At 45.4% G+C, this 23,889-nt stretch overlaps 2 protein-coding genes across 9 annotated transcripts in view; one reads left to right on the top strand and one right to left on the bottom strand.

The window, feature by feature from the left end:
* Positions 1-334: 334 nt before the first annotated feature.
* ARV1 (ARV1 homolog, fatty acid homeostasis modulator) lies at positions 335-21,854 on the bottom strand. Of its 2 annotated transcripts, XM_069572513.1 has the most exons (6): positions 21,511-21,854; positions 11,766-11,885; positions 9,344-9,497; positions 4,920-5,144; positions 3,737-3,883; positions 335-940 (listed from the first exon to the last, which is right to left on the bottom strand). In XM_069572513.1, exons 1-5 carry the CDS (start codon positions 21,766-21,768, stop codon positions 3,741-3,743), a joined length of 900 nt encoding a protein of 299 aa, XP_069428614.1. In that variant the 5' UTR covers positions 21,769-21,854; the 3' UTR covers positions 335-940; positions 3,737-3,740. The 2 variants fall into 2 exon arrangements, with proteins under 2 accessions (XP_069428614.1, XP_069428615.1); XM_069572514.1 differs by lacking the exon at positions 11,766-11,885 and having other exon boundaries at positions 21,511-21,786.
* TTC13 (tetratricopeptide repeat domain 13) overlaps positions 21,832-23,889 on the top strand; it is an 81,679-nt gene continuing 79,621 nt past the window's right edge. For 4 of the 7 annotated variants that reach the window (XR_011253104.1, XR_011253103.1, XM_069572510.1 and 1 more), the window contains exon 1: positions 21,914-22,265. Coding sequence is in view for 4 of the 7 variants with exons in the window: in XM_069572510.1 (XP_069428611.1) it covers positions 21,998-22,265 (268 nt within the window). In the remaining 3 variants the exon portion in view is untranslated. Of the gene's footprint in view, positions 22,266-23,889 lie in introns of all 7 variants that reach the window. The other 3 variants (XR_011253105.1, XM_069572512.1, XM_069572511.1) reach the window with 1 other exon arrangement.

Below are 23,889 nucleotides of genomic sequence, written 5' to 3'. Positions count from 1 at the left end.
ACAAGTTTGTGTGCACTGTCCTCTCTTCCAGGCTACTGGAAAGCTCTGTCCCTTCCCCTTCCTTTGGAAGACCTTCTTGACTTCTGACTGGAACAGGTGCTCCCACCCTGCCCTTCCCGAATAGCCTATACTCATCGCTTGATAGGACACTGTGCTGCAGCTACCTACTCCTGTTTCTAAATCCATCGCTTCTCAGGAAACGTCAAGAGGGCCAGGCACCATGCCTCTGTTGCTACCGTATCCATACTGTCTGACCCTAACAGACTAGGTGCTCAGTATCTGTGGAATGAACAAGTGAAAGAACAAATGAGTGAAGCAGGCAGAGAGAAAGGGAGAGAGGCGATGTTTGTTTATTTAGGAACAGCTCTACTGAGATATAATTCACTCTTGTCAGATGTACAATTCAGTTGTTTTTAGTTATTTATTTTTGAATCAGCTGATTTTAAGAGTAACAGTTACAGGGGAAGATTCTGAATTAAAAATTCACAAAAGCTCAGTTTATTGTTACTTTATTGAGAGAAAAGTATTTCTCTTGTAAGAATACAAAGTATTATTTTAACCATTAACATTTAAATTAAAAAGATATAAATATGTCAAAGCCATGAACAAAGATCTCTTCTTACGTGTGACTCATGAATTCACGTCCCTTCGATTCCAGGGCTTACCAGAACCGTCTATAATGTACAAATCTTCACTTGCTGCATACATTAGTCCCTGCTGCAACATTCCTTGTGTTTGTCTGAGTGTTTCTGTATGTGGTTTAGTTGTTTCCTACATGGGTTAGCAGTTCCCAACGCCATAACTGTCGCTTTCTTTTTCAGGAAGTATATCCAAAGCTTTGCTTCATTTTACACAACAATAATGAGAAGATTGGTTTGTATTTTTATGTCTTCTATTTTACAGATGCAACCAGTCATGCCACAGACAGTAAAAAATGAAACTGTGGATAATAAAAACAGTATTTAGAGTGGCACATTCCACAAAAAATCAAATCAACAAATACTTATTAGGGCAGGCTCTGTACTACAGGAGACACCGTTACCTCAGGGCTGGTCTGTCCTGGCACCAAACCAGGTTGAGGGAGTCAGACATAAATACATGGCATTTTAATGTAAAGTGTAAACAAGTATAAAACATGAGATAAGCTAAAAAGGATAATGGCTTTCAAATGGCTGTTAAAGACAGGGGACCTTCTCCTCACAGAAATTATACTGGATAGCTCAAAAGGCAGAAGCACTAAAAAAAGTGGGGGCAAGGCCTTCAGCACTGGGACAGTCTCAGGAGCTCTGGGAACGTGACTGAGCTGGGCCCTGGGAGCTCAATGGAAGGAGTGAGCGTGACAGACTCAAATTTTTGGAAAGTCTTCATTCCACAGAGAAGCAGAGATGACTGACTCTGGTTAGTGGAGAAGAGTGTGATCTGTCTGGCAACGAGGAAAGGGTAGTGGAGATCGTGGGTAGAAACCTGCCCACAGAGGAGAAATGAGCACTAACGCTCAGAGAAAACTGAGAGGGGTTGCTCACGAAGGGACCGAAACTCTGGCCAACAGTAAGAAGGGGTGGAGGATCCAGGGAGGATCCAGAAGTGGTGCTCTGTGAAGATGGACTGAAGGTTGGTGAGGAGGTTGTTACAAACTTTGAAACAGGAGATGATGAGGGTTGAGCTGGGGGCTGAGTGACAAGATGAAAAGCTTGCAGGGGACTTCCCTGGTGGCGCAGTGGGTAAGAATCTGTCTACCAAGGCAGAGGACACAGGTGCGACCCCTGGTCCGGGAAGATTCCACACGCTACGGGGCAACTAAGCCCGTGTGCCACTACTGATCCCGAGTGCTACAGTTACTGAAGCCCATGCACCTAGATAGAGCCTGTGCTCTCAACAAGAGAAGCCGCCGCAGTGAGCAGCTCAAGTGCTGCAACCATGAGTAGGTCCTCCTCGTTGCAATTAGAGAAAGCTGTATGCACCACAGAAGACCCAGTGCAACCAAAAAATAATAGATATTAAAAAAACAAAACAAAACTAAGAACAACAAAAAAAGCTATCGGGAAGATCCTGTTTTGGTGAGGGCTGGGGATACTGAGTTCAATTTTAGAGGTAACAGCCAGGCCATCTTGGAATTATCTTGAAGGCAGTGGAAGGGCATGAGTGACCTGGCAGAGGGGGGTACTGGAGGTATTGGGTCTGGAAAGATCTGGAAGCAACCTGCCCTAGATGGGTCAAGCCATGCTGCTGCCAAAGCCAAGTGTCTGCACAGCAGGAGAGACAAGCGGAAGGGCTGAGGCAAGCCATGGGAGACAGACAGGGGTAGGGAAAAGGAAGGTCTGATGGCAGGAGAGGCGCAGGCGGCCTGTCTGGGAAGGCAGCAGCTTCCAGAGCAGAGCAGTGAGCAGGGCCCCGGCAGAGCTGGGGGCTGGCTGCCTTCTGTTATCAGCACCGACTCGGGAAACTGGGGAGAAAGTGTGTTTTACAAAGAGGAAAGGCAGTGGAGAAATGGGCTCAGAGCAGCCTGTCTAAAGTAAAGAGCTGCACACGTCTGCTGGCAGAGGGGAAGGAGTCGCTGCGGAGGAGAGAGGGTGAGGAAGGGGCAGTGTCTCTGAGGACCCGGAGAGGAAGAGGGTGAGCTGAGCGTGGAGGGCAGGAGGGCTGCTGAGGCACCACTGGGAGAGGCAGAGAAGGCTCAGAGCTGCGCCTGTGGGATGAGGGGGTGCCCGAGAGCTGCTTCAGCTTCCCCTGCCTGCTCCCTCCCTTCCTCACCACCTGCCACTCCTTTATGTCTACCCGATCAGCCATCCCAATACAGACTGTGGGTGGCTGGCGGTGGTCCAGAGGCTGACAGTGACCAGAGGCAGGAGGGTACCTTCAGGCTGTACTCAGCTCTGGAGAGGAAGACAAGCTGAGCACAGTGCCGGAACAGGAGGGACGGAAGGAAGAAAGAGGGCAGGTGACCAAGCAAGAGCTGAAAGGAGAAGGAAACTCGGGGAGTCTCTGGTGAGTCTCCATTCTCAGCAAAGTGAGAGCAGACACGGGGGTAAGTAAGGCAGGGAAGACTTCAGAACAACTGCTCCAAGGCCACTGTGTGTGTGGCGGGGGCAGGGGGAGGGAAAGGGGTCCGCAGAGGTGACCTCAAGACAGAGGAGCACACACAGCCGCGCTCTGTGCAGACACAGGGGCGACCTGCCAAGCTCAGCAGAGAAAAGAGCTCATGGACTCACCCCAAGAGCTCTAACGGGGACGCTGATAGAAGGGCAGGGAACCGGCTGTTTCAAGGGACTAGCGGAGGACGATGCAAGCTGCCTATAGGTGCCAGGCACAGTTAAGAGAGAGGAAAATGGGACAAAGGTAAAGGAAAGTAAGAGGTTTGGGGGAGAGAGGTAAAAAAGGCAGCAGAAGGCAGGGGTGGTGGGAGGGAGGGAGCAGAATGGTTGGAAAGGGTGGGAGACAGCTGTCAGCGGGACAGACTTCAGCGTCTGAGGTTTTGGTGGGAGTGACCTGGAAGGGAGGTGTTAGAGAGCTGTGAGAACAGGGACCCGGAAACAAAAACATAGCTGCTGAGGTCACTGAGGGTGACAACAGAACTAGAGTGCAGAACCCTAGCGTCCCCCAGGGAGACAGAGGTGACCTCAAGGTACCCAGGTGCTGGGGTGGGGTTGGGAGGGGTGCTATGCGTTCTGCAATGGTATCTGTCTAGTTTGGGAAGGACACCTGTCTGGCTGCAAGAACACTGAGAGATGCTCTGTACCTCTTCAGAAGTCTTGAGATTTATAGATGGCACAGTCACTTCCGACAGCCCATTCCATCCTCTGGAAGAAATAGACCATGGTGCTCTCCACCAGTAAGCCACTCAAGATGGCCAAGAAGGTGAGCTTGCGGTTAATGTTTAGGGTCACTAAAAAAGAAAAGGCAACTAATAAGTTCTGAAGAGTCTAAATGAAATTGGCATGTAAATTGTGTGGCAGTGTGAATGGAATGGTTTTGTAAAACTGTTTCTTAGAAAATCTCTATTTGTTCTTATTAATCTATATCGTTACTTTTCCATCTGCCAAGCTTTTGGGAGAACCAAAGCATCTGCTGATAACAAAAACACCAAGCTTCTCCTGGTCTCATCAAGACAGAGTTGCATGAATATTAAACAGGAAAATAAAAGCTAGATCTTAAAGTTATCAAGAGAATAGCAGAAAAAAAATGGATACTCTTGGTTTTATAGTTTATAAGATGCTAAGCATTATAAGAAATATCAGATTAATACACTCATTTAGAACAGCACTTCTCACAATGTATGGGATGAATGATGACACGCAGGGCTGCTTTACCTTTCCTCAATGTAGTAAGAATTCTCCTGAGTTGTGAGGCAGATACCTGGCATTCTAGCCTGGCTTGACAACTGCCTGGCTATGTAACTTTGGACAAGTCAGCAAGAGCTCATATATAATGTGGAGGTAATAATAGTTGCCCTATTGACTCCACAGGGCTTGCCTGGTGGCTCAGTGGTAAAGAACCCACCTGCCAATGCACGAGACATAGGTTTGATCCCTGGATCAGGCAGATCCCTGGAGAAGGAAATGGCAACCCACTCCAGTGTTCTTGCCTGGGAAATCCCAAGGACAGAGGAGCCTGGTGGGCTACAGGCCATGGGGTTGCAATAGCTGGATATGACTGAGCGACTAAACAACAGTAACCGACCCCACAGGATGGACGCGATGCATAAGGGAGCATTCTGCAAACTAAAAAGTGCCATGTGATTAAACTGAACTAATACGAATATGTGCCATGGACGAGGCACTATGAAAATGTTAGGCATTGCTATTATTCTACAAAGAGTTCCGGTGTTTAATAGGTTATATAAAAACTGTACTCTAGAAACAAGGCTTTAGAGATTGTATCTGGGTTGAAAGCTAAGAAAACAGAGTAAGATGTAAACATACCTCTGATTGCCTGAAAGTTTGATGTAAGGACAAACACTTTAATGAGTCTGAGGCACAGGGGTGTGTAATCATGTTCCCAAATCACAGCTGGGATCAGCAAGAGTTTTCCGTAGCTAGATAACAATAATGCCTTCAGCAGCAAAGTGAAGTTGAGTTTTTCTTTCGCTCTTATGGGTCGTTCTACCCACAGGAAAGCGAAAATGCCAGTAAAATAGGCAGTCTGTTCTAAGGAAGAAATGGAAAATAAAGATACAAATGTCTCAATCCAAACCAGAGCCCCCTAAAACCAAATAAACCACAGTTCCAAAATACAGCCTATCAGCTGATGACAAAAGAAATGCTTTATCAAGATCAAATCTTCTGGACTTCCCTGGTGGTACGGTGGATAAAAATCCACCTGCCAAGGCAGGGGACATGGCTTTGATCCCTTGTCTGGGAAGATCTCAGCCATGGATCAACTAAGCCTGTGTGCGATGACTACTGAGGCTAGGCACCTAGAGCGTGTGCCCCACAGGAAGACAAGCCACAGCAATGAGAAGCCCACCTACAGCAACGAAGAGCGGCCTGCGCTTGCCAAAGCGAGAGAAAGCCCGGCAAGTACAGCAACGAAGACCCAGTGCAACCAAATAATAAACACCACTATTAATAACAGGGGCTTCCCTGGCGGCTTACTGGTAAAGACTCTGCCTGCCAATGCAGGAGACGTGGGTCTGACCCCTGGTCCAGGAAGATCCCACACGCCGTGGAGCAACGGAGGCAGGTGCCACAGCTACTGAGCCCACGTGCGGCCACTACTGAAGCCCCTGTGCCCTAAAGCCCGTGCCCAGGAGAAAGAGGAGCACTGCAACGAGGAGGCCACACCGCGACCGAGAGCAGGCCCCGGTCACTGCAGCTGGAGAAGCGCCTGCACAGCAGTGAAGCCCCAGCACAGCCGAAAGTCAATTAATCAAATTGAAAAAATAGTCATTAAAACATTAATAATAAAAAAGAAAATTTTCTTTATTATTTCTTAAATAACCCCTGTCTTTTGTGTCAAATCCTGCTGATATCATTTCTGAACCATATTTTGATAATTCTTTCATGAAGTACTTCACTCTCTGGAGAAAAAGTAATTCTGGGAGAACTGTAATCATCAACTTTCCAAAGTTCCCTTTAGGAAATCAGGTTGTTTAAGCGTTTTTACTCCTAGAGATCTCCACAGAGAAAACAGACAGGGGAGTGGGAGCTTTTAAATCCGGAAGATGGGACACAGCCTGGGAATTACACATGAAGATGTTCTTCGTTGCTGATTCACCTACTCTTTATGGAGTGCCTCTTCGCCATAAGACCTTGAATAGTCTCTCACCTAAATTAAAAACACCTCATATTCATCTTAACAAACTTTATGAGTGTAATTCCATATCCTTCCAGAAAGTATGCAGAGACAGAGTCCAGACTAGAAGAAGCAATAGTTCCCCTGGTGTCCCAGTCAGAACAGGGTGCAATCTGTTCTGTTCCCGATCAGGAATTTAACAATATCTTTTACCTGCAGTATTTTATTAAGATTGTTATTAGTAAGACTGTTAGTGCTCTGACTACCCAGCTGCATACATTTTGATTGGTCTGTCCCTAATTTTATTTTCTCCTATGCTATTGTTCAGTCGCTCAGTCATGTCTGACTCTTTGCAACCCCATGGACTGTAGCACGCCAGGCTTCCCTGTCCTTCACCATCTCCCAGAACTTGCTCAAACTCATGTCCATTGAGTTGGTGATACCATCTAATCATCTCATCCTCTGTTGTCCCCTTCTCCTCCTGCCTTCAGTCTCTCCCAGCATCAGGGTCTTTTCCAATGAAGCAACTCTTCGTACCAGGTGTCCAAAGCTTCAGCTTCATCATCAGTCCCTCCAATGAATATTCAGGATTGATTTCCTTTAGAAATGACTGGTTTGATCTCTTTGCAGTCCAAGAGACTCGCAAAAGTCTTCTCCAATACTACAGTTCAAAAGTATCAAAGTGGACAAAACATGGTCCACTGGAAAAGGAAGTGGAAAACCACTTCAGCATTCTTGTCTTGAGAACCCCATGAACATATTATAAAAAGGCAAAAAGATTTTCTCCTATAAGCTGTGTTATTTAGGTTTCTACAGGATCACATTTTTTTTCTGGAACACATGTATTATATCATAGAAGAAATAACTGTATTCCTTCTAAAATGTTCTATAACTGAATCTAGCCAAAATGAAGAGGTTGCAAATATAGGTGATTAGGATCCATAGTCCATAATTAGGATTCATATGAGTCAATTAGGATCCTTCTCAGTGGGACCTTCCTGATTGTTTGCTTCCCCAACAGCTCAGTTGGTAAAGAATCCGCCTGCAATGCGGGAGACCTGGATTCGATCCCTGGGTTGGGAGATCCTCTGAAGATGGGAAAGGCTACTCACTCCAGTATTCCGGCCTGGAGAATTTCAAGGACTGTATCATCCATGGGATCATAAAGAGCTGGACACAACTGAGTGACTTTCACTTTTAGGATCCAAAAATGTAATTTAGGATGGTTAGCCCCCATGGAATTTGACAGTCTTCAGGGGAGACACACCATCTCCCTTCAAAATGACTGAAGGGCTCGTCCACTGCAAGGATCTGTTCAAACAGGCAGATTATATATCTTGGGTTTTTAACTGAAAATAATGAAAATAAAGAACTTCCTCAGAAGAACCATCTAACAGTGATGGGTGGCCTTTGTCACTGGAGACAGTCTTGCACAAATCAAGAGAGAAGGGCTTCCTGCGCTGGAGTGAAGAGCAGACGACATCGTGCCTTTCTAGCTTAGAGCCTGGGGGACTGAGGAAGCTGTGCCTGCCCTTGCGCTCCACAATCTTTCACAGGCAGGTATTAGAGGGCCCCTAGCCCTTAGAGCTTTCCCACATTAGATGGGCTCAGGAGGAGCAGCAGTGGAGAACTGCAGCGGGGAAGCCAAGAGACGGGGCACCGGGAGGCCTCCCCCGGCTCTGCACTGACGCTCACCTGCTGGGGGAACTTCAGGGAGACCACTGGCCCTCCCTGTTTTTGTGCTTTGACAACTGATAGGGAAGGCAACCCAACCCACCTACCAAAGAGGATGGTTATAAAAACTGAGTTGATGATACTGTAAAAACAGTTTTTAAGTTATAAAGTGCTAGATTTGTGTAAGACATTCTTTATAAGCTGTGTTAGGGATCTGCAACCTAACTAGGGATTAGATTAAGACACATAAATGTAATAGGAGAAAAAATTTCTGTTCAAGTGTCAAAACAGCCACTATTAGAGTAAGTGCTACAGAAATTCCAAACTATTTGAAAACAAGCTTGGTTGGTTTGTTGTTTTGTTTTTTAATTATAGACATAAAGCAGTTCATCTATAGCAATTTTAAGAGGATCTGCTTTAAAGCTTAAAATTATATTAGGTTATAGCTCTTGGTTTAGGTGATTTGTTCAAGGAAGTTTTTAACATTATTATGTACATTTGGGAATTCTCAGCAGACAGACGAATTTTAAAACCACTGGGACTGGATGAGAGGGCCAAGGGAGTGAGGGCAGCCCAAGAACAAGGGACGCAAGAGGACACACAGTCCAGAAATACGACACTGCGGTGGTGTGCAGGTGGCACTAGTGGTAAAGAATCTGCCTGCTAGTGCAAGAGATGCCCTGGGGGAGGGCACGGAACCCACTCCAGTGTTCTTGCCTGGAGAATCCCATGGGCAGAGGAGCCTGGCGGGCTACAGTCCATGGGGTTGCAAAGAGTCAGACATGATTGAAGTGACTTAGCACGCAGGCATGGAGACTTAATAGTACTAAAATAATATTTCAGTATCAGGAAGAAGATTTTAGAAGTAGAAAAGCATGGAAACCAGTAAGTAATAACATAGTCACAGAAATTAATTCAACCCAATTCTGACCTAAGTCACAAATTTCAAATTCTGTAGAAAAGCAATTTTAGAACTCAAAGAATTCTGGGGAGTTGCTCTTTCCCTGCACATAGTATATGAGTAGGTAATTTGTATAATAATTAGTAATTATTATAATTAGTAAGAATAGTAATTAGTACAATACACTGAATAATGTTTGGCTGTTATTAATCTGTTTTAATAAAGACGAGATCCAAGCAATCTTCAGATTGGATAATCATAACAAACTGAAGAATTTTACCCAAGACACTGTGTTTCAAAATACTTTATGAAAGACCTGTATCTGATAAGCATAATCATTTCCATGCCCTACGTGTGGTAACAAAAGTAAGAAAGCAGGTAATTTAGGCAAACTCACCTAGCAGATTAGTAGCAGAGCTGAAATTTAGTTTCAAGTCCTCTAGCTAGCTCCTCTTACCAATGATTAAAACCATGCACCTTAATTTTACAATCAAGATGGTTGGTCAAATAATAGTAGAAAGTATGGCTTCTTCCTACCTAGAGAAGCAATTGCAAACATTCTATAGAAGTCCCACTCCTTAGCGTATCGGATAAAGTCGTCAGGATCAACGCTTCGGCTGGAATCTTGAAGCTGCCACCATCTCAGGTATGCTTCACAAAGCAGACAAAATACACAGAGTTTTCCGTGCATCTGTCAAAAAGACATTGCCATTCAGTCAGGTAAAGAAACAACTAGTTAGTATCGACCAGCACAGACACAGCTAACTTTTGTGGGTTCTGAAGAATGTCCGATCTAGTAGCTTTTCGAATTCAGAAACTGCCCAGTTAAACGCAAATTGTATTCAGTCTGTAACCACTAGGACTTAATCAGCAATGTTCAGCAGAAGTATCACATGGGGAGATTTTTCAAAATACAAATGTCTAGACCCCAGTCCTGATTCAAAATCTGCAGAAGGATATCCCAGGCAGCATACTGTGTGTGAAACACTCAGGCAGAGGGTGAGCGCTAATGTGCACCCCTCGTTAAGAATCACTGCTTTAAATAGCAGTTCACTTCATCCTTTGTTATATTCTCAACATTTGTCTGATACACAGAATCAAGCAAGAATTTATGTGACTCAGGATGGGTGGAAGCAGCAATAAACACATTTAATCTTAAGATTTCATGACACCTCATGAGAAACTTAGTCTGAACATGAATTTTTTAAAAAATGCCTCTAGGTTGGATGAGTATATAAACTAAACTAGTGAAAGACAGCAATTAAAGGTGGCAAATCAGCTGGAGGTTTTAAAGAGTCTGAAATTTTGGCAAAAACAAAAAATGCTAGGCAAGAAAAACTGGCTCTTTTCTCTATATTTCTCCTACTCGTTGACATTTATCTGTGTAAAGCAGGGAAAAGAAAGTGTGTGTGCAGAGTCGACGTGGTCCAGGGATAAGCATGGGTGTGAGCTTCTAGGGCTGGCCATGGAGCACACTGCTTCTCCTGGCTGCACTTTGGCATCCACTAGGGAGATTCAATGGAGAAGGCAATGGCATCCCACTCCAGCACTCTTGCCTGGAAAATCCCATGGGCGGAGGAGCCTGGTAGGCTGAAGTCCGTGGGGTCGCTAAGAGTCAGATATGACTGACTGACTTCACTTTCACTTTTCACTTCCATGCATTGGAGAAGGAAATGGCAACCCACTCCAGTGTTCTTGCCTGGAGAACCCCAGGGACAGGGGAGCCAGGTGGGCTGCTGTCTATGGGGTCGCACAGAGTCGGACACAACTGAAGCGACTTAGCAGCAGCAGCAGCAGCAGGGAGATTCAAGGAATACTCATACCTGGATCCCACTGCCAAAGATTCTGATTTAACTGGTTCTGGGTGAGGCCTCCGCCTGGAATAATTAACTGCTACCCCCACCCACTCCCCCAGGTGTTTCTAATGTGTAGTCAAGTCTCAGACTTCAATTATATTACAAAACAGCCCAGGTTATTTAACTTGCGGGAAGGAGGACAGGGATAATCCATTGCACTGTTACTGTCTCTGTTAGCCCAAAATTAGGGTTGCCAGATTTGGCAAATAAAAATGCAGGACATCCAGTTAAATATGCACTTCAGGTAAGCAACAGATACTTTTCTGTGTATGCACGTTCCATGCAATATTTAGAGCATATGCTAAAAAATTAGTTTATCTGACTTCCAAGTTTAATTAAATGTCCTGTATTTTATCTGTCAGTCCTAGCGAAACTATTAAGAGTATACAAGTCAATTCATTAAATTGTACATTAAAAAGAAATTCAACTGCATCTATTAGCACTTTCCTGACTTTTCATCTCATATATTCCCTCAACAGGCTTCTCTGGTGGCTCAGTGGTAAAGAGCCCATCCGCAATGCAGGAGATGTGGCTTGGATCCCTGGGTCGAGAAGATGCCCTGGAAAATGAAATGGCAACCCACTCCAGTATTCTTGCCTGGGAAATGCCATGGGCAGAGGAGCCTGGCGGGCTACAGTCCATGGGGTCACAAAGAGTCAGACACAACTTAACAATGAAACCAATCAGCCATTCCCTTAATAGCAGAGTATACCATGCAATACGTTACATTTAAAAAATATTTTTCTTTTAATGTTTGCTTACTTTTAGGGATAATTCTCTCCCTACCAGGTTATATTTAATTTTATTCTGTTCAAAATTATTGATATGTTTCAAAAGGTAACCTACTAAAAAGGCAACCCAGATGATGGTTTGTCAACTTCCTGCCACTGACCATATTCTTAAATACACACTAGACATTGCACACCTTTCAAAAAAGCAATGCCTGCTATTTCCGGAAATTTCCAGACATTGTTGATAAAAGACTCCCTCTTGTTAGAATTTCTTTCTTTAAATAATGTTCTTTAATTCTGTTCAAAAGTATTATTATTTCAAAATGCAAAATCATCAAGCAAAATTAGAAAAAAAAAATTATCACAACTTACGTTTATTTTCGTATTGAAAAGAATATGCCTGTAGGCCTGGGCTTTGCATAAAATAGCATTAATCAAGATGATTACAGGATCATACTCGATGTATTTGTCTACAGGTTTCTGGCAGGATTTCTGAAATAATGCAAGACAATATTAGAAAAAATATATTCACACATTCTGAAATCTTAGAGGATTTCAAAGCAGCAGATTCTGTTTTGGATTTGTACAGCAATAAGGTTGTATCAGCATTTATTTAAAGATGGCTTCCCAGGTGGCGCTAGTGGTAACAGAATCTGCCTACCAATTCAGGAGACATAAGAGACGCAGGTTCGATCCCTGGTTGGGGAAGACTCCCGGGAGAAGGAAATGGCACCCCACTCCAGTATTCTTGCCTGGTAAATTACGTGGGTAGAGGAGCCTGGCAGGCTCCAGTCCATGGGGTCACAAGCAGTCAGACACTATTGAGCAACCAAGTGTGAGCATTTATTGAAACTTCCATTCAGATGTAAAATGTTCACCTGTACAAGCCTTGGTTTCAGATGAGTAAATATAATCTTCTAGGGTAAAAATATTAATCTTTTAGCCTCATATTAAAAAGCTAAAAAGATATTTGATTTAAAGACATTTCAGGCAGGAAAATATCTCAGAAAATGCTACTTTCAGTCTGTAGGAACTGTTATAAAATAAATAAGTTCAGAATGTACTTTCATTGCCTGTTGACTAGATGGCTCCAACTTTGTGGCTCTTGAAATATGATTTTGAGAACGGGGTTCAGAAAAGTAACCCTACACCTAGAACTTCTGAGAGCTACAGGTAGGCAGGAATCCTGGGGTGGCACCTACCAAAAAGAGCCTGTCTTTTTCTTTTTCTTCATTGAGAACATGGCAAGAAAATGGTCTTTCTCTGCTACAGTAGACCCTGGAGACTGCTGGCTGTATGTAAGGAATGGGTTGTGCTTCCTGATTCTGAGTTGCCCAAATCAAGGTCCTTGGGCCCTCAGCAATTCCTATTAAATGGCTTTTTTTTTTTTTTTTCCTTTTGGACACGTGATTACAATGTTATGAAACCCCAATGCCATTCAGTTCAGTTCACTCAGTTGTGTCCAGCTCTTTGCAACCCCATGAATCGCAGCATGCCAGGCCTCTCTGTCGATCACCAACTCCCGTAGTTCACTCAAACTTACGTCCATCAAGTCGGTGATGCCATCCAGCCATCTCATCCTCTGTCATCCCCTTCTCCTCCTGCCCCCAATCCCTCCCAGCATCAGAGTCTTTTCCAATGAGTCAACTCTTTGCATGAGGTGGCCAAAGTACTGGAGTATCAGCTATTGCATCATTCCTTCCAAGGAACACCCAGGACTGATCTTTAGAATGGACTGGTTGGATCTCCTTGCAGTCCAAGGGACTCTCAAGAGTCTTCTCCAACACCACACTTCAAAAGCATAAATTCTTCAGTGCTCAGCTTTCTTCACAGTCCAACTCTCACATGCATACAGGACCACTGGAAAAACCATAGCCTTGACTAGATGGACCTTTGTTGGCAAAGTAATGTCTCTGCTTTTGAATATGCTATCTAGGTTGGTCATAACTTTCCTTCCAAGGAGCAAGCGTCTTTTAATCTCATGGCTGCAGTCACCATTTGCAGTGGTGCCCCCCCTCCAAAAAAAGTCTGACACTGTTTCCACTCTTTCCCCATCTATTTGCCATGAAGTGATGGGACCAGATGCCATCATCTTAGTTTTCTGAATGTTGAGCTTTAAGCCAACTTTTTCACTCTCCTCTTTCACTTTCATCAAGAGGCCTTTTAGTTCCTCTTCACTTTCTGCCGTAAGGGTGGTGTCATCTGCACATGTGAAGTTACTGGTATTTCTCCCGGCAATCTTGATTCCATCTTGTTCTTCGTCCAGCCCAGCATTTCTCATGAAGTACTCTGCACATAAGTTAAATAAGCAGGGTGACAATAGACAGGCTTGACGTACTCCTTTTCCTATTTGGAACCAGTCTGTGGTTCCATGTCCAGTTCTAATGTTGCTTCCTGATCTGCATATAGGTTTCTCAAGAGGCAGGTCAGGGGGTCTGGTATTCCCATTAGAATATACAAAATGCAGGTATAGGAACAAGCTCATTAGAACTGTAACATCTGAATCAGTATTAGCTACAAAGTTGCAGGGCTACTGCTGCTGCTGCTGCTGCTAAGTTGCTTCAGTCGTGTCCGACTCTGTGTGACCCCATAGATGGCAGCCCACCAGGCTCCCCTGTCCCTGGGATTCTCCCTGGCAAGAACACTGGAGTGGGTTGCCATTTCCTTCTCTAACGCATGAAAGTGAAGAGTGAACGTGAAGTTGCTCAGTCGTGTCCAACTCTTAGCGACCCCATGGACTGCAGCCTACCAGGCTCCTCTGTCCATGGGATTTTCCAGGCAAAAGTGCTGGAGTGGGTTGCCATTGCCTTCTCCTAGTCCCTGCATAAACTAATGGCTACAATTAAAAAAAAAAACAATTTTGAAACTCTGAGAGGATAAAATAGAAATACAAGAAATGATGGATATGCAAACATACTAGGATGACCCTTTGACTGCATCAGAGTGCTAGGAGAAAGATGGAGTGCGTTGAAGAATAGCAACCCTGCACTCCCAATGCCATAAAGAGTTAGATTCAACTCCAATTCCAAGTTTCTCCGTTTCACTCATGTCATTACAAGAAGTGTATATGCTTGTCTAGTCATCAGGTAAACCAATGAAGGGAGATGTGCTATTACCCCAAATTTAAATCCACCTAATAGATCTGAGGTGTAACAGGTTAGGTTTTTTAGCTGAGCAAAGAGAAGGCCACAGAAGCCACAGAATCAGAAGTCATATAGAAACAACACAGCAGGTTTCTAGATCTTTCCCTGTGCTCCTTACGTGGAGAACACTTCTTGTCTAGATACAAGTAAGAATGGAAGGCCAGAGACGCTGCTTCATTTTAAGATGAAGAAACCAGAGACTGGTCGGGGGTCTTCTCTCTGTCCTTTAAAAATTCTTTGAAACCCACCTCCTGACAGCATGAAAAGCCTACGATGGGATTTGGACATATTTCAGGAGGGAGGCAGGAGCCAGCAGCCGGAGACAGGGCAGCGTAGCTATTCCTTTTGCAATCACTTACCTGACCAATGTGTCTGGAATGACTACTACACTCAGAGCAACATCTCTCTTTACTCGGCCATTTCTATGGATCAGGCATACCCACAGTGCTGGATACACACAAGCTCTAATCTCAAGGACCTTACAGTTTAGAAAGTGAAAGCCACCCAGTTGACCAACTCTATGAGACTCCATGGACTACAGCGCTCCAGGCTCCTCTGTCCATGGAATTCTCCAGGCAAGAACACTGAAGTGGGTCTCCATCTCCTTCTCCAGGGGATCTTCCTAACCCAGGGACTGAACCCAGGTCTCCCACACTGCAGGCAGATTCTTTACCCTTTGAGCAACCCTGGAAGCACTGCCCTGGTGGCTCACACAGTTCAGAAGGGGAAGGCAAATGAACATGCTACTGAGAGTGCTACAGCGGGCCAAGCACAGGGTGACATACACCGAGCAGAAGAGGCGGCTGCTGGCACCACGTGATGTGCCATGTGCTACGCTCAGCTTCCCTTCCTAGTGTGCTGCGGAGTTTAGAAACACTGAGAGTTCATTAAAGTCTGCTGGTTCCCTCCATACCAGTTTAGGCTGAATTTTTCCCTTGTTCTGCCTCTATTATTTGGTTTTCACTAGAGTCCTTCCTTCACCTTGAATGTAATGAGTAAACGCTACCCCGCCCCGCCCCCGCCACACACACACACAACAAATATAGTAAAGCATCCTGTGGCGAGAGAGCTAAATTGAGTAAATAAGGTTTCTTATTTCTGGAAGAAAAGCTATGACCAACCTAGACAGCATATTAAAAAGTAGACATTACTTTGCCGACAATTGTCCATCTAGTCAAAGGTATGGTTCTTCCAGTAGTCATGTATGGATGTAAGAGTTGGACTATAAAGAAAGCTGAGTGCCAAAGAATTGATGCTTTTGAACTGTGGTGTTGGAGAAGACTCCAAGGAGATCCAACCAGTCCATCCTAAAGGAAATCAGTCCTGAATATTCATTGGAAGGACTAATGATGAAACTGAAACTCTGGTGCTTTGGCCATCTGATGTGAAGAACTGACTCACTGGAAAAGACCCTGATGCTGGGAAAGACTGAAGGCAGGAGGAGAAGGGGGCGACACAGGATGAGATGGTTAGATGGCATCACCAACTCAATGGACATAAGTTTGGGTAAACTCTGGGAGTTGGTGAAGGACAGGGAAGCCTGGCGTGCTGCAGTCCATGGGGAAGCAAAGAGTTGGACATGACTGAGTGACGTGAACTGAATGATTCTGGCAAAACTGCACCATTCTGTATCATTTATTATTAATAGTCAAGTATCCTCAAAGAGAAGTTTGTCCTCTAAGAAATCCCTACAGCACAGGGACCATGAACACCCAGGAAACTCAAATGCTGCTTCCGTCAGCTCAGTCTTAACATGGATATGACTTAGTTTCTGCTGCTATGTTCTCTAATTCTACAATGAATCACATCTCTTTCAGAACATGAATTGGTCACTTTTATTTTTTCATGACTATTCTTACTGCTTCTTCCTTCCCATCATCTCCAGGACAATTCCCTTCCCCCCTCATTCTCAAATCTCTTTGACTTTAGCTCCACAATAAGCAAGCACACATCTGAAAAGTGAAACCCATGAAACTTTCCATTCCTGCGAAGGTACTGCTGTCTTATTCATCTTTGCACCCAGCAACCAGGGGTGAAAGCTGTCTCCTGTTGTCCTGAACAGAACTAAAACTTGGGACAATCTCAAAGGAGTCTTGTTTTTTTACCATAAAGGATTTAACAAATATCTGAGCAGTTAAAATAGGTCAGGCTCTACAGGATATTAAAAGTACAATATCTTTAACATAACTATAATAAATTGTGAAATGCTGAAGCAGAGAGAGTGACTAAAAGCAAGGGAAATGCTTCCACTAGAAAAAAATGAGAGAAACAGAGATAGGCAAGCTGGAAGGAATGGCAAGGGAAAGCAAGAAGAGCAAAGGGAAGGGAGATTAGAATAAAAAATACCAGGAGGAGATCAGGTTGAGTATACCGCTGACTCCAAATACAGCAGAGAAGAGACCAAAGTACGTATAAGTTACTGCCTGTAACCACCTAGAAAGTGGGTATTTTTTCCACAACAAATAGCATGATGTCAGACTTCTCTAGCGGCAGAGTGGATGAGAATCTGTCTGTCAATGTAGCGGACACAGGTTCAATCCCTGTGTCTGGGAAGACTCTACAAGCTGCAGGGCAACTAAGCCTGCACACCCCAACTACTGAAGCTCAATCGCCCAAGAGCCTGTGCTCCACAAGAAGAGAAGCCGCTGCTATGAGAAGTACGCTCACTGTAATGAATAGCCCCCATTCACTGCAAATAAGCCCTCATGCAGCAATGAAGATCAAGCGCAGCCACAAATAAGAATAATAATTTTTTAAAAAATCTGTAGCTTCATCATATATAAAAAACAACATGATATCTAAAACCCTTTTAATCTCAGGACTTTCGGACAGCCTTTAAAAAATTAATTATTTTATGGTTTAATTTTCAGAGTCTGGCACCAAATGAATGATTTGTCTGAGTAATGCAATTTTGCATATTACTAAGCATTAGTATAGGAGAAGGCAGTGGCACCCCACTCCAGCACTTTTGCCTGGAAAATCCCATGGATGGAGGAGCCTGGTAGGCTGCAGTCCATGGGGTCGCTAGAGTTGGACACAACTGAGCGACTTCCCTTTCACTTTTCACTTTCCTGCATTGGAGAAGGAAATGGCAACCCACTCCAGTGTTCTTGTCTGGAGAATCCCAGGGATGGGGGAGCCTGGTGGGCTGCCGTCTACGGGGTCGCACAGACTCGGACACGACTGAAGCGACTTAACAGCAGCAGCAGCAGCAGCAGCAGCAGCAGCAGCAGCAGCAAGCATTAGTATAATATAAACAAGGTTAGTACAAACTCCACCTCATTATGGAATGATTGTGTACAATAATTCAAAATGTATAGCACCACCATTCAATATCCCAAATATTACTCTAAAATCTGTCTCCTGGGTGAGAAAGTGTAATGCTGGGGGTCCGGGGGTGGAAGGAAGTGGGCCATAGTATAGCTGTTGACCTAAATAGCCATCCAGTAATTATTTTTACATAAATAAAGGTATAGAGAAGCCAGCATCTGATGGTTTGAAAGGGATTTTGTTGTTGTTAGCCTCATGTCAGTAATTTTTAAAAATATAAATTATTTTATACTAATAATGATTGCTAGCTAAAATGCATAGACATTTACTAGCTTTTCTTTGGACAAACAATATTCATAGTTATGTGACTGTTATCTTGTCATCTTTCAGATGGGCTATTTAATTGGACTAGCCCAAAGTCATTAAGTTCAGACCACATATAACTTACTGTTCTCTCCCTCAGACCAGGATGGCTAAGGATATGATCATCTAAAAAGCTAGAAATGGTTCATTCATCCAACAAATACTTAATAACCATGTATCAGACACTGTCCTGAATGATCCAACCACATTAATGAATAAAATATACACAATCTCTGTCCTTGTGTAGCTTACATTCCAGTGGAAGGAGACAGACAATAAATAATAAGGTCAATTACATACAATATTAGAAGATGATAGGTACTATGGAGAAAGATAAAGCAGAGAAAGGTGATAAAGCTTACCAGACTTGAAAGGGAGATCATCATTTTTAATAGGGTGGTAGAGTAAGCCTCTGTGATAAGATATTTGAGAAAAGTCCTTGAGGAGGTAAGGGAATTAGCCACACAGCACCTGAGAGAAGAGTGTTCCAGGCAGACTGCAAAGTCTCCGGGCAAGGAACTCTCCTGGTTTATGAAATACGAGGCAGCCAATGGGACTGCAGGAGAAAAGTTAAAGTTAAGTCGCTCAGTCGTGTCCGACTCTTTGCAACCCCGTGGACGGTAGCCCAACAGGCTCCTCTGCCCATGGGATTCTCCAGGCAAGAATACTGGAGTGGGTTGCCACTTCCTTCTCCAGGGGATCTTCCCAACCCAGGGATCGAACCCAGGTCTCCCACATTGCAGGCAGAAGCTTTAACCTCTGAGCCACTAGGAAGCAGGAGAAAAAGGGGGCCTTAAAACCAGTGCAAGGATTTTGGCCTTAACTCTGAGTGAGATGAAAGTCACTGGATGGTTTGATCAAAGGAATAACAGAATCTAACTTAATTTTAAAAGGATCAGTCTGGCTGCTGTGTTATGAGGTGCAAAGAGACACAGGGAGGCCACCTGGGCATTGTGGCGATAACCCAGATGAGACACAATGGCACGTGGATCACATTTGTAGCTGTAAAGGTGACGAGAAGCAGATGATTCCGAATGTAATTTGAAGAGTTAACAGGACTTGCTGAGCAACTGAATAAGGAACATGAAAGAGAAGAATCTTGAGTGACTATAAGACCTTTTGGCTCTAGGAATGAAAATGATAGAACTGCCATTAACTGTTTGAAAGTTTGAGATGATTAGTTATGTCCAAATGGAGAAGTCAAGTAAGTAGCTGGATATTTGAGTCTGGAGTTCAAGGGAGTTCAGGCAGAAGGTATAAATTTGGTAATTTTCTACATTTAGATGGTATCTAAAGCCATGAGCAAGAATGAGTTCTTCAAAGGAGAGTATATAGACAGAAATGGGCCCAAGAACCAAGCATCAGGGTACTCCACGGTTAAGAGATAGGACGGGAGGCGAGGCAGAATCAGAAGGGAGACTGAGAGAAAAAAGCCAGCAAGATTAAGAAGAAATCTAGAGAGTATGGTGTCCTGGCAAGTGAACATAGCATTTATACGAGGAGGAACCAAGGGGGGCACGTGCTGCTGACAGTTAACTGGGAATGGCTAGCAAAGTGGAAGTCAATGATGATCTTCACAAGGTCAGTTTCTAGTGGAGGGCAGGGGTTAGCGTGGAGTGGAGAAGAAAGCCTGTCTTAAGCAGATTCAAGAGAAAGTAGGAGAGGAAATGGAGAAGGCAATGGCACCCCACTCCAGTACTCTTGCCTAGAAAATCCCACAGGTGGAGGAGCCTGGTAGGCTGCAGTCCACAGGTCGCTAAGAGTTGGACATGGCTGAGCGACTTCACTTTCACTTTCATGCATTGGAGAGGGAAATGGCAACCCACTCCAGTGTTCTTGCCTGGAGAATCCCAGGGATGGGGGAGCCTGGTGGGTTGCTGTCTATGGGGTTGCACAGAGTCGGACACGACTGAAGCGACTTAGCAGCAGCAGCAGCAGCAGCAGGAGAGGAAATAAAGAGGACAAGTGAAAACACCTTTTAAAGAATTTTTGCTGTCAAAGGGAGGAGAAAGAACAGGAGCTAAAGAAGGAAGTGGGGTCAAGATTTTTTTCTTTTTTTCTTTTTTAATGGAAGAAATGATAGTACTTGTGTAAATGAAGTGATCCAGCAGAGAGCAGAAGAGTACTGCTATAGGGGTGTCCTGAAGTAAACGGAAGAGGGTGGTGCATGAGTGGAGGCATTGGCCTTGGACATGTTTATGAATAGTTCATTCTTAGTAACAAAAGGGAAGATTGAGCAGATGCATTTCGAACACTAGTACTGGGTTTATGTGGTTGCATAGTTTGTGGAAGTTCTCTTAGCCAAGCAGGAGAGGATACACGTGAAACTTGAGGAAAGACAGGGTATTGTTCAAAGGAGTGGGAACAATGAATGGACTGGTGAAGTGTACCATGATGGACAGATGGTATCAAGGCATACCTGAGGTTAGCGGTTATGAATTTAAGGTGTTTTCTCCCCAGCAAAGCTCAGCAGCAAGGGTGTAGGGTCAGATCAGGCAATATGTTTCAATTTTGCCAAATGAGAGAAACAATTTCAAAGAATAGGAAATTGAGAGTGCAGGCACAAGAATGATTATTAATATAATGGTTGACAAGAAACAGGTACACATTCACACTGTAGACTCCCTTGCAAATTACTCTTGCCATGTTTTTGAAATGAGAATTATTAAAAAGTCATCAGGAGATCAGAAAGGGGACAAAAATGTATTCACTGCCTATATTGTGACAGATTCTTCGCCAATGTCCCCCAAAGAACCTCCAATTTTGTGGTTTTTTAAAACATAGTTATTCTCTGTAAATAGACTATGGAACACCTTGAAAACAGAATTTTTACTTCCTCGTTTTTGGTTTTTATATCATCAACGTTCAGCATAGTGCTTCGTACATAATAGCGTACATTCCTGAAACCTGAAAAAATACTTTAGAATTTACTGTAGGTTATGAAGTGTTAAGACGGTAACATCTGTCTAATCAAAGGGAGAATAAGAATGAAATAGTTTTGACGCGAGCGCAAATGTCAGCCTAATCAGATCTTTAAATATCTCTGCACAACGCACGCATCCACCTCCTTCCGAGGATTTGTTCGCCCGGATCAGCAAACACAAGCCGAATGAGGAAAGCGCTGTAGGCAGCACTTGTCTACCGCTACAGGTACTCATGCAAAGGTTCCACGGAGCCGGAACGGAAATGTCAAGCATCGAACTGAAGTCTGTATCAGAGCACTCTGAAACGCGTTGATTTTTGATCACCCTAAAACGCTGGCAAGATTCCACGGTCTCTCACGGTCCCCAAATCTCGCTGCGCCATTTTTCCCCCAAGGACACCCACACCTGGCAACTCACACAGATGGTTATCTTCAACACGCCGTGGTTATAGTCTCGGTACAACTCCTTGGCCTCTTGGTTGCATTCGATGCACCTGTACTGGCAGGAGGCCGAGGCATCAGTAGCCGAAGTCACTGTCACCTCATCCGTCTTCCCCTTTCCCGCTGTCTCCCCTTCGGTGTTCCCTTTGCCAGGCCGAAGCCCATTCCGCCCACCAATGCCCATTTCCACGCAACTGCCAGCCAGAACTTCCGATTCAGTGGCGGGGGAAGACATCAGAGGGCAGACCGGAAGTCTTGCGCCGGGCGGTGCTTGCTGGGACTCGCAGTCCCAGCACCGAAAACGGGCTCTCAGGCCAGGCTGCGCTGGGACTACAACTCCCAGCAGGCAGTGCTATGACCACCTCTTCTCCCGCCCCGTTGCCACAGCCCACCTGCCCACCGCGGGTTAAGGCTGGGAGGGCGCAGCGCCCCGCAGGGCCGCCGCACATGCGCCTTGAGGGAAGATGGCACCTGCCGGCTGCTGCTGCGGCGGCTGCTGGGGCGGCGCTGTGGCCGCCGCGGACGCCGCCCGGCGCGTCTTGGTGCTGCTGCTGCTGCTGGGGGTTCTGTCCGCCGGGCCGGGACCCGGCGCCTTAGCCACCGAGCACTACTCGCCGCTGTCCCTGCTCAAGCAGGAGCTGCAGCACCGGCAGCAGCAGGAGGCCCCGGCGGGCGGCGGTTGCAGCCCGCAGTCCGGGGACTGGGGGGACCAGTACTCTGCCGAGTGCGGCGGTGAGTGGGGGGCGGCGGGCGGGCGTCAGGGTTGCGGCGGAGTGCCGGCGCGGCGGGGCCGTAGGGGCTGCGGGCCTCGGCGCCGGAGCTGGACGCCCTGGCCTCGCGGCAGCCGGCCGTGGCGTGTATCCCTGCGGGAGCCGGCTTCTCGAAATGTTGCGCCAGGGCCCCTTCCCGGCGCTCGCACCCACGCAGCTGTGCGCCCTCCTCCTGAGGCCGCCTTGGGGAGGGCGGTGAATAGTGAAAAAAGCTGGCAGCATTCTCCCGAGGCCAGGGCGGGCTCTCTGCAGCCCTAGCAACTTTCCAAAGGGTGGAGGAGGAGATGGCAGGTGGCCCGGGGCAGCCTCAGTCTCTGCTCTGGCCCCCCTGCGGGTGCTGTGTGAGCAAGGGAAGGAGCAAAAAGGACCAGACTCGCGTCCGGAGCGGGGATGTCTGGCTCATCTTAGGTCTGGAAATCAGATTTTCTGACCTCCCTATTGAGGTTTTGTATTATACATAGCCTCCAAGAATTTGATCCCTGCAAAAAAGGAGGGAACAGAAGCGTAACCTCATTTTATCTGTTCATTGACATCTTGCTTCCAGTTGTTTAAGACTGACCTGTGATCTGTCAGGTGTCTCCCAGAGAGTAAAAATAGTCCTGTGGGTTCCCAAGTATGTCAGAGCCGTCTTGGCACTGGGCCAGCTCATTCATTTAGATTGGGCACTGTTGGCCTCAGTTTATTCCTCAGAGGCAGGGTACATATGTCCATTTTTTGAAGTTCTGTAGTGGGTCCTTTTGGGCTTCCCTGGTGCCTGTAATGCAGGAGACCTGGGTTCAATCCCTGGGTTGGGAAGATACCCTGGAGAAGGGAATGGCTACCCACTGCAGTATTCTTGCCTGGAGAATCCCATGAACAGATGAGCCTGGTGGACAACAGTTGTCCATAGGGTCGCGAAGAGTCAGACACGACTGAAGCAACTAACACTTTCACTAAGTGGGCATTTTTACCTTTCAGTCCCCTCCCTTCTCCTTCCTCTTTCCTCTTGGCCTGTGTGAGTTCCCTTGAGGTTTGCTTTTGAAATGTGGGGTCTGCTTGACTCATAGGAACTGGCTGGTTGGTTTTATGGCCTGACAGCAGTCTAGCATTGTTTACCTAGGAAGACCATAAGTATTTTTGGTTGAGATGAAATGTCAAGATTAGCACAGTGTGATTTCCTTTCACCACAATCTGACTTCCTTGAGGGAGTCTCACTCGCTGAGGGCTATGTGACTTCTGTATTTTGTAGTAGGCCGTGGCCAGTAACAGCATAAATGCACAGTGGAAAGAGAATAGCTTTTACCTCTGTCACTTTCTGTGACTCTGATCAGGTTAATTACCTGTCTTTGCATAATTGCCGCCTCTGTAAATTGAAGACTGTTCCCCTGAAGACTGTTCCCTAATGACAGGGTTTCATTTTCTTCACAAGGATGTTGTGAGGAAAATGAGAAATAGCTGTCATTTACATTTGCAGTGCTTGCTGTGTGCCAGGTGCTGTTTTAAGAACTTTTAAGTTGGTGAGGCTATTCTCTTAGCCTGTTCAGTTCAGTTCAGTCGCTCAGTCGTGTCTGACGCTTTGCGACCCCATGAATTGCAGCCCGCCAGGC

Source organism: Ovis canadensis, chromosome 25 (assembly GCF_042477335.2).
Source record: "Ovis canadensis isolate MfBH-ARS-UI-01 breed Bighorn chromosome 25, ARS-UI_OviCan_v2, whole genome shotgun sequence".
NCBI lineage: Eukaryota > Metazoa > Chordata > Mammalia > Artiodactyla > Bovidae > Ovis > Ovis canadensis.
Note: the sequence above shows the minus strand (reverse complement) of the source record. Positions and strands in the feature narration are given on the sequence as shown.

Coding starts and splice junctions, on each gene's coding strand:
- ARV1 (XM_069572513.1), bottom strand. CDS start 21,768: ATGTCTTCCCCCGCCACTGAATCGGAAGTTCTGGCTGGCAGTTGCGTG. Junction 5,145..9,343: donor GTTTGCAATTGCTTCTCTAG/GTAGGAAGAAGC, acceptor TTTCTTCCTTAG/AACAGACTGCCTATTTTACT. Junction 3,884..4,919: donor AAACTTTCAGGCAATCAGAG/GTATGTTTACAT, acceptor TTTCTTTTTTAG/TGACCCTAAACATTAACCGC.